This window comes from Grampus griseus, assembly GCF_964374135.1.
Source record: "Grampus griseus genome assembly, chromosome: 6".
Taxonomy (NCBI): domain Eukaryota; kingdom Metazoa; phylum Chordata; class Mammalia; order Artiodactyla; family Delphinidae; genus Grampus; species Grampus griseus.
In genome coordinates, this window is record NC_139000.1 from 2030911 (window position 1) to 2040536 (window position 9626).

The 9626-nt window shown below is 65.1% G+C and overlaps 1 protein-coding gene across 2 annotated transcripts; it reads right to left on the reverse strand.

Annotated features, from left to right (window-relative positions):
• Window positions 1-1721: 1721 nt before the first annotated feature.
• SLC2A6 (solute carrier family 2 member 6) lies at window positions 1722-8963 on the reverse strand (the record flags this gene model as incomplete). 2 transcript variants are annotated; one of them, XM_082655846.1, is made up of 10 exons in its annotated part: window positions 1722-2401; window positions 3262-3407; window positions 3619-3804; window positions 4061-4169; window positions 4798-4950; window positions 5376-5587; window positions 6216-6315; window positions 6955-7161; window positions 8145-8307; window positions 8857-8963. In XM_082655846.1, the coding sequence occupies 10 exons, from the start codon at window positions 8946-8948 to the stop codon at window positions 2246-2248; spliced, it is 1524 nt and encodes a 507-aa protein (XP_082511972.1). In that variant the 3' UTR covers window positions 1722-2245. The 2 variants fall into 2 exon arrangements, with proteins under 2 accessions (XP_082511972.1, XP_082511971.1); XM_082655845.1 differs by lacking the exon at window positions 3619-3804 and having other exon boundaries at window positions 8857-8948.
• Window positions 8964-9626: the final 663 nt, after the last annotated feature.

The window sequence follows — 9626 nt, forward strand, 5'->3', positions numbered from 1 at the left end:
GGACACTTCCCGTGGGCCTGGCCAGCCCTAGGTTCTCCCCATCCCCCAGGCCCCGGTGCTAAGGACGTGCGGAGGGCAGGCTCTCCCCTGCTCCACGGGGCTGCCCGTCCACCTCTCTGGTGTGGACCTGCTGACCCCACCCCCCGCCCTGTCCTCAGGGAGCTTCCTGCTTTTTGAGAGCTGGGCAGAGGCTAGAGCCGCCCCTGCTCCCACTGTGAGCTGCCCCACTGCGCTGGGTGCCAGGCCACCAGGGAGCGGGGCCTGTGTGGACGTGCGCGTCGTCTCCCCAGCCTCCCTCTGTGCGCCGTCCCTTCCTTCCGCCCTGCCCACCGGCCGCTCTGGTTGCTGGACTGGTTTCAGCCATTGGCGTGTGTGACAGGCCTGGCCCGCCCGGGTGGCCTGGGGCTCAGCTCCTGCCCCTCCCGGGACCCCAGGCTGGGCCTGCTCTGGGCGCCCAGAGCCCAGGGGTCAGCTCCTGCTCTGTGGATCCAGCCCCAGGGCTGCGCCCCGGTCTTTGCTTCCCAGAGGGACTTTTCATCTCTGGGGTTTGTTAGCGTTTGAGGCTGGGAGGGCAGGCACTGTCCCGGGCACAGCAGCGTCCCCCAGCAGCTGTGCAGGGAGCCCGACACGTGCCTTCAGGGGTCCTCCAGGACCAATTTCCTCAGGCCAGCACTGGGTTCAAAGGGCTGTGGGCTGTAGGTCTCTCCAGGCCAGCAGGGTGTGTGCATGTGTGTGTGTGTGTGTGTGTGTGTGTGTGTCTCTCTCCTGCGTGTGCCGTGAATGAGGCCTGTCTACCTCCCAGGAGGAGCAAGGGCCCTGCCTGCCCCTCCTGGCTCATTCTTACCCAGGAAGTGGGACTCTGGGGTCACTCCTACCCCTGCCTCCGGGGCCTTGCTGGTGGGGGTCTTCTTGCTGCAGGAGGAGAAGGGCTGGCTGTGTGTTGAGGAAGCTTGCGCTTCTGCCCTGTGAGGAAGTTGGGTGGGCCCTCCAACCCCTCGGTCACAGGCCAGAGTGGGCAGGTCACTTGACGAGGTTCCGAATGAGCGTAGCCGAGCAGCCCTGGAGCTGCGATCCTGTCTCCCAGTCGGGGGGCGGGTCCCACCTTGCCGGGTGGTGGAAGGGCGGGGCCGCCAGGGCCCTCTCCCTCCTCTGCGGCCCTGGGCTCTGTCCTCTCCTGGTCCTTGTTTACTCTCAGTGTTTGGCTTGCATTTTGAGCAATAAAGCCTGGTGGCGGTTTGTATGGTCTCCCGCGTGGTCAGCCTGTTACCGTCTCCCTCCGGGCCACTAAGTAAGCGGTAGGGATGCCCCGACCCTACACCGGCTGAGCAGGGGCCAGCCCCGGCAGTAACTGCCACGGTATCGAGGTCCCCTATGCTGCTGGCCCTGTGCTGGCCTGCTCCCAGCATCTCAGGCAAGGATGGTGGCTTGGCCGAGCTCGCACAGCTAGGAGGGGCTGGAACCCCAAGGCCGGGGGCCCACGGCCCTTGCCTCTTCCTTCTGCCTGGCTGTGGGCAGCTTGGGGCCGTAGAGAGGTGGCCTGGGGCAGCAGGCCCTGGCGACCTTGGCTGAGAATTTGGGTCCAGCCTGGCTGCTGGGGGAGCTCCCCCACCTGGAGCAAACCCCACTCCTTCCTCTCCTGGGCCGTGGCCCGATTTATTTGTATAAATAGGGTGAACACAGCTTGAACTCGAGCGCTTCCTGTTCCCAGAAGGCGGGTGGGTGTAGGAGGGAGTGTCCACGCTGGGTCCTGGCCTTTGGGGGTCCAGGACGGTCCGTGCGGTGTCCATAGGCCTCACAGGCCCAGGTTTCTGTCTTGGTCCCCAAAGCCAAGAGGCTCAATGGCCGCCAGGTGATCAGAGCAGGAGGAGGGCCGACGTCCTGTGCGGAGCCGCTCCACCGCCAGTAGCCCTGTGTGTCCTTGGCGTGGCTCTCCACGCGTGAGTGAGCACTAGGCCCGAGGTCGCCCAACAAGGCCTTGGCCCCGGGGCCATGTGGCTGCCCTCTCCGTCGGTGGGTCTGGCCGATGAGTGGGTGACACTGGGGCCACCTGAGCCAGGGCCGAGGCTGGACGGGGTGCTGCCTGCCCAGAGCTGGTGCGTGTGCCGTGCCGTGAGGCCTCTGGCCGGTCCTCCTGTGCCTTGGCTGGCGGCGGGTTGACACCGCCTCCTGGACGCAGGGTGCAGGTTTGGGGCCCCGACACGCTCCACCACCCAGTGGTTTGGCCCTCAACGGTGGGGGCCCCGCCCTAGCGTAGGAAGGACCTCCTCCCGCTGCGGAAGAAGGACTCGATCTGCTCCAGCGACCGGCCCTTGGTCTCGGGCACACAGCAGCCAGTGAAGGCCAGGTTCACGGAACACACGGCGGCAAAGAAGAAGAAAGGCGCCTGCAGGCCGAAGGCGTTCTGGGGGAGAAGAGGGGCTCCGGGTCACAGGGGAGCACTAAAGGTCCTTCGCCCCAGCAACAGCTTGTGGCCCTGCAGGCATCAGCCAGCCTGGGGGGCAGGCCTTCATCTCGTTCCCCTGCTTGGACCACCCCCGGGTTCCCCACCGTCTCCAGCGTGAAATCCAGGTGCCTCAGCAGGGCATTCGAGTCCTTGAGGGGTGCAGGCAGCCTTCCTCTGTGCTGGGCCCAGGACTGACTTCTCCCAGCCGGAGCCCACCCTGCCCCAGACACCGGCCTCTCTCCTTGGTCCCAGTGCCCACCTCTCATTCTGAGCTGTCCCACATGCCCGCTTGCGGCAGGCCTGCCACCACAGCGTGACTGACCTGCTCGGGGCACCCCCAACCCTGCCCTGACCCACTGACTGCACCAGGCTAGGCCCCATCCAAGCTGTCCCCATCAGATTCTCCCACTTGGGAGCTGGGAGCTGGAACCTGGAGGTTGTGGTTGGCTTCAGGGCCTGCTGGGGGTTTGAACCAAGAGGCTGGGTGAAGGGGAAGGGGATGGGGAAGCATTCGACGGAGAGACCCAAACTGCCCACCCAGACAGAAGGCCCAGATACCCCGGAGGGTGACAGGCAGGGCAGGCGGGTGTGGCTGTCTGGACTTGGGTCCCACCCTGGCCTGGGAGGTCAGTCACCTGACTTCTCCCAACAGTTCCCTGAGCCGAGTCTGTTTGCTGAAATGCATGTTGTCACTTGACGGCCCTTGGCCTCCGCGTGAAGGGGGTGTGTGCTAAGGCTGAGGGGACACGCGGAGAAGCCTCAGCACGGCCCTCGGCACCGGCCAGAGAGGCCCCAGGTCCCTGGGGCAGAGCACTCACCACCACCAGCAGGAAGGACTTGGTGAGGGCAAAGGCGGTGAGCCAGCTGACGAGCACGCAGAGCCCCGAGGCCACGCCGCGGGCCCGCAGGGGCAGGATCTCAGACATGAGGAGCCAGGTGATGGGCCCCCAGCCCATGGCGTAGCCTGCCGGAAGCGGGGAGGGGCGGGCTCAGAGCCCATTTTTCGGTGGGGGGGGGGCGGGGAAGAAGGCCTCTCGTGTCTCCCTGGAGCTGCTGAGGGACGGCTCCCCAACCTCCGGGACGGCAGTGACACCGCCCACAACACCGGCGCGTCCCCGCACCTCACACCCAAGACAGCCCTGTCCCCAGACCCCGTAGAGCACGGCCACACCTACCCATGATGAAGAGCATGGTGGCCAGCAGGGGCACCAGGGTGAGGTAGCTGGTGGGCGTGGCCAGGGGCTGCTCTGTGCCTCCCAGGGGCACACTCTCCAGGCCCATGGTGCTGTTGGGGGCCAGAGGCTTCGGACCGAAATGGACGTACAGCCCCAGCGTCAGGTTGGCAGCAAACATGCTGGCCGCTGTGGACAGACAGGTGGCCCTCGGGGGGCCGGGACCCTCTGAGCCAGCACCCCTCAGCGCCCTGTACCCCGTGTGGCCCAGTCCCCTGCAGGGCAGCCAGCTCCCACCCAGCCCGCGTTTGGGCTCCCGCCACACCCAGCATGTGTGTCGTCATCAGCTGACCCAGGCCCCCTGGCGCTCCCACCGCGAGGGCTGGCAAGACACGTGGCAGCTGCTGAAGGAGTGAATGAGTGCAGGTGAGCAGCCTGGGCTCACCTGAGACAAAGAGCAGAGCCTTGCGGCCGGCCAGGTCCATGGTGAGGGCGGCAATCAGCACGGACAGGAGCCGCACAGCTCCCACGATGGCTGCGTCATCCTCAGGGGGCTGCAAGGAGGAAGCCCCCGGGGCTGAGGGACCCCAGTCTGCTGTTCCTCCCCGCCCCACCGCCCCCGCCAAGGCTCTGCAGGGACCGGCCCCAGGCTCAGCTGCTTTGTGCCAGGCGGTTTCGCTGGTCACCCAGCCCGGCCCGTGGGGCCTTCGCAGGCAGGGGCGCAACTGCTGTGCCCACCACCAAGCCCAGGGCTGGCACCGGATCCAGGCATCACAACAACTTGTGGAACCACGCTGTCGCTCATCTTCAGACCTCATCTCCCTCTGAGCCCCAGGAAGGGTGGATGAAGCCATGCTGGCTTCGCAGAGGAGGAAGCTGAGGTTTGGAGGGGAGGTACTTCCTCAGTGGGTGGCAGATGCTCTGAACCTGGGGTCTGTGGCTCCCGGGGGGTCTATGCTTCTATAGAACTGGTTTTCCTGGTAATTCTACCTTATTTTAAAACATGCAAGCCTCGTTTACAAACATTCCTCTGAGAACAGGTGGTTGGCCCAGAAACAGTTAAGAGACGCTGGTGTCTGCGCGTATGCGTGCACCCCAGACCGCGGCACAGAGCAGATGCTCCGCGGGGATGCCCTCCCCGGATCTGGGGGCAGAGCGGGTGGTGTGGGGCCGGGCTCTCACCAGCAGGACGGCAGTGCTGTCGAAGATGGACTGCAGGTAGACGAGGATGGGCGTGATGCCCGTCAGTTGCTGCAGGAAGCGCATCAGCAAGGCGATGACGATGGGGCGGTACATGTGGGGGTCCCGGGCCTCGGCCCACGACAGGTGGCTGCTCTGGAGGCACGAGGCTGCCGCTGAGGGGGCTGTGCCCACCCCTCCGGCTGGCACCAACCTGCCCTGGGCTGCATGGGGCTGGGTAGGAGGCTCCCCTCTTCCCTCCTCCAGGGAAGATCCCCAGCACAGAGGCGACCCTGGCTCTGGGGACAGGCCCGGGGACCCCCGCGTGGACCCAGGCTCTTGGATCAGTGGGTGGGCCAAGGCAGACTCCTGCTTGTCAGTATCGCCGGGCCCCCAGGCATCCACCGCACAGCACATGCACCCTGGGCCAGGGGCCACGACGTCGCACCCCCCCCCACCCCTTGTTCCTAGAGGTGGGAACTGCTCTTATCCCTGTTCTCCAGGAAAAGCAACTGAGGCTTGTGATGGCCTAGTGAATGGCCACAGCCCCACAGTGCTGTAGGCGCCCACGCCTCCCACACCTGTCTCCGGACGTTGTCCTGGATCTGCTCGAACTCCCAGCGGATGTCAGCGTCAGCCCCTCGCAGCCAGGCCAGGGCCTGCAGCGCCTCCGAGTCCCTGCCCCTCGAGAGCAGGAAGCGAGGTGAGTTGGGCATGAAGCTGAGCAGCAGAATCATGACAAGCACGGGCCCCTCCCCGGCCACGGCCAGCCAGCGCCACGGCAGCAGCAGGCCTGGGCACAAGGAGCGGGTGAGGAGCTGCGGCTGCTCTGGGCCCAGAACCCCTCCCACCGGGGCCTCTGAGCAGCCTCATTTGCCCTCAGGTGTGAGTCCCCGGGCCACCTCCTACAGGAAGCCTACCCTGGTTGCTCCAGGCCTCTGCGGTCTCAATCAAGAGGGGCCACAGGGACTGCCTGGCCCCTGGCACAGGGCCCAGGTCCTTGGAGGGTCTCAAGGGCCACGGCAAGGTGATGGAGGAGTAGCCTGAGCAGCAAGGTCCTGGGGCCTCTACCGCCAAACCCCACCCCACCTCAGCTGGCTGCACTCTGATCACTTTTCTCTATGGTCTTCCCACCTAAGACTATTTGACAGAAAACATTCTGCTGTCAAAAGACAGTTTAAAGGCTGCCAGCCCAAGAGAAGCCCTCCCTGCCCAGTTAGGGGTGGGACCTCGTGACCAGAGAGGAGCAGGGAATTGCCTGGAGGCACACAGCATGAAGGCAGCTATGCCTCTGGCCTCCCAGCATGGAATCCGTCTGGGGCACGTTCATCCCTTCCCACCCCCGGCTGCTCAGCGGCACCCCGTCACCCCCCGGCCTGCACACGGGGGAGGCGCCTAGAGCGCCTGTGGATGATACTTGCCAAGGGCGTAGAGAGACAGTGATCCGAACACGGCCATGAGCTGGGGTGTGGCGCCCAGGGCCCCACGGACGCCTGCGGGAGCAATCTCAGACACGTACACCTGCAAGACACATCCCCCCCCACCCCGGCCTCCGCTGAGAACACAGGTGCCCGGGCCCGGCTGAGGTAGCACAGGTGGCCTGGTGAGCCGTGGGGAGCAGGGAGCGGGGGCTTCCAGCGGGGTTCTCCTCCGCATCGTGACTCACGGCATGGCCTCCCTTGGGCCTCAGTCGCCCTGCCAAGTGGGCAGAAGCGCTCAGCTCTGACGTGGGGGCGTGAGGCTGGGAATCGGGAGGCCCGAGGGCACCCGGACTCTGGCCTCTGCTCCTTCAGGGGCCTTCGTCCCATGCCGGGCTTGCCCAGTCCCCGAGTGGGTGTGTGGAATGGTGGGTATGACGAGGGGGTCCCAGGAAGGGTGCAGGGCAGGGACTTCCCTTCCCTTTCTTGTTGCGTTGCTCAATGTGGATTTTCTCTGATTGAGCAATGTGTCTGTCAGGACTCAGGACAGGAAGTTTGGGGAGTCCAGAGCTGGGGGCGGCTTGGGACTGGTGTCAGATTCCCCCCAAATTAGCTGCCCTGGTGGGGCTGAGCTGAGGCTCCCTGGCAAACACATCCCTGTTGACCAGGGGGCTCCGAGGCCAGGAGGCCTCAGCTGATGGTGAGGCAGTGAGAGGACCGGGGTGGGCAGTCCTGGCCTTACCGGGATGCAGGCGGCTGTGAGTCCCCCAGCGAAGCCCGTCAGCGTCCTCCCCAGGAGCAACATCCAGAGGCCGTGGGCGCCTGCCATGAGCGCATAGCCGGCCGCCGAGGGTACAGCCGAGAACATGATGCTCAGCTTCCGGCCCAGGAGGTCGTTGAGCACCATGGCACTGAGGCCCCCGGCCGCCGCACCCAAGGTGAACACGGACTGCAGGGAAAGGGTGCAGGGCCCCGTCAGAGCCTAGAGACAGCTGCTTTTCCAGGCTGTCCCAGGAGCCTGGGCTGCCGGACTAGGGCCCTGGATGGTAGTGAGCCTCCTGTCTCCAGAGGGGTACAAGCAGCATGTGGACAGCTGTTTGTTAGGGATGCCACAAGAGCTGTCTGCAGTGGCTCTGTCCAGCCTGATGTTTAGATGTCTAGCACTGTGATAGAGCAGGCAGGAGAACTCTGTGACTTGAAGCCCTTGGGATTTTAAGATTTGGGGGTTCTCGGATTCCCTGTCGAGTGGACCAGGTTGGATCCGGTCAGTGACCTGGGCACGGTGCTCAGCCTGTCTGAGCCTCAGTTTCTTCAGCTGCATTATGGGGACAGCGGTAGCACCCCCCTCATAGGGTTGGCCCTGGAGTAAACCGGCTCTCGTGGCAGGTGCCTAGCACAGGCCCGGCACACACTAGGTGCGCCGTCTGCACTGGGGATTATCATCTTAGCTAACGTGTTGTGGTTGTAAATCTGAGGCCGCTGAGATTGTTATTCTAGAATCTTGGGACTCCTGGGGCCTGTGCTCTTCCTACTTACATGCCCACCATCTATCCTGGGACCCTCTGTGCCCCAGCAGTGCTTTTTCCATTAGTAGCTGATTCTCCTGCCACCCCTCCTCCAGGGAGGTGTCCTCTCTGCTACGACAGCCCAGCTCTGGGTGGGGGGATCTGGGGAGCCCTCAGCCCCACTGGGTGGAGGCCTTAAGGGACACCTCCCCACCTGCTCCTTCCCTTCTCCATCAGCTTTCACTTCCTCCTTTTATTTCACAGCCATTATCTGGCCTCACTCCACCCACCCCACCCTGGAGTGGGTGTGGGGGGCGGCAGACCAGGGCCCTGGAGGGGGTCCCAAGGCTGACCTTTGGGGGGTTCCTAGCTTGGGACGGAGCTCAGTGCGTCCCTGCCCCCCTCCAGCTCAGAGCATGGCTCTTACCCCGAACCAGGATGCCTGGGTTTTGGTCAGACTCAGGTTTGGGTCCAAGGAGTGCTCCAGGGCTGGGATGACAGGGGACGTGTAGACCAGGGCATACCCGAAGCTGAAATTGCCCAGCACAGCGGCGAAGGTAGCTAGGAACACCCTCTTGTTCTGCAGGGCCCTGGTGCATGGGGGGTGCAGAGCAGTCAGAATCTGAGTCCCTCCTCGCCTAACTGCTGCCTGTCTTGAGCACGGTGGCTACCCGCTCAGAGGGTCGTGCTGGGGACGGCTGGGTCAAGAGCTGGTCAGACTGGCACCTCCCAGGCCTGAGCACCAGCTCCCTTGGGAAACCCCGAGGGCATGAGGACAGCCCTTGCAGCCCACTGCTGTGGCTGAGACGCAGGTGCAGAGCACTGTTCCCACAGAGGAGGCTCGGTGTCTGCCCCCAGCTTTGCCATTCAAGGCTTACTGTGTGACTTTAGGCAAGCCCCTCGCCCCCTCTGGGTCTCAGTCGCCCTGTCTCTGCCAATTGGGGGCTGGGCCCTGTACTCAGGAGGACCGGCTCCTTAAATAGGACTAGTGTGTCTGGGGCAGGAGGGAACCAGATGGCCCCTTGGTGGCCACTCACCGACAGTCAGTGGAGGCCCGAGATGGGAGCCAGCTGCCCACTGGAGGATACCAGGGCCATCCCTAGCCGCCACCCGCAGACCCTATGCCTAGAGGCTCTCACCCGACCCGCGTCGTCTCCCTTGGTGACGGGGGCGGCTTCTCGGGGAAGGTGTCATAGTCCGGGCCCTCGGCTCCCAGCAGCGGCTCCTGCATGGCCGGCTTCTCCTGTCAGGGTGCGCCGCCGAGGGGCAGGGGCAGCTCCGGCCAGAGGCGCGTCCGGCCGCAGCTGCTGGGAGCATCCGGCTGAGCCCGCAGCTCCGCCCCCATGACCGCGATTGGCTGCGGGGCGGCCCTGCAGAGCGGGCGCCGGCCAATGAGGCGGCCACGAGTGGTGCGGATGCTGAGGATGCGGGGTGCGGCGCTGGGGTGGGGCGGCCGGGCTTTACCCTGTAGCCGACTCGGGTGTAGGGCGGAGGAGCCCGGACGGGGCGGCAGGGTTTTCCCTGGACGCGGTAGGCCCCTCGTGCGCCCCTGGAGGCCCCGGGGCTCGCTTAGCGGATGGGAACCCGCACGGAGGGAGCCGCTTGAAAGTCGTGCAGGGCCTGGAGGCAGAGCCCTTCCCCATTCGTCTGTGTCCGCGTCTGGGTCCAAGCTGGGTACCAGCCCTGGGGCGCAGACTGCGTCCCACCCCGGAGCCCAGTTGCTATAAGCAGGAGGAAGCTGAAGCCCAGAGAGGGGCCGTGACGCGCAAAGGTCACACAGCGAACACTTGTGGAGACGAAGGCTGTGTGCTCCGCCTTGCGCTCGACGCCCTCTCTCCCTGCCACATCGCGTCTCTGAGTCATTGCTGTCCCCTTGACGCGGTGAAATCAGGTTCGCGAGTATCTGGGA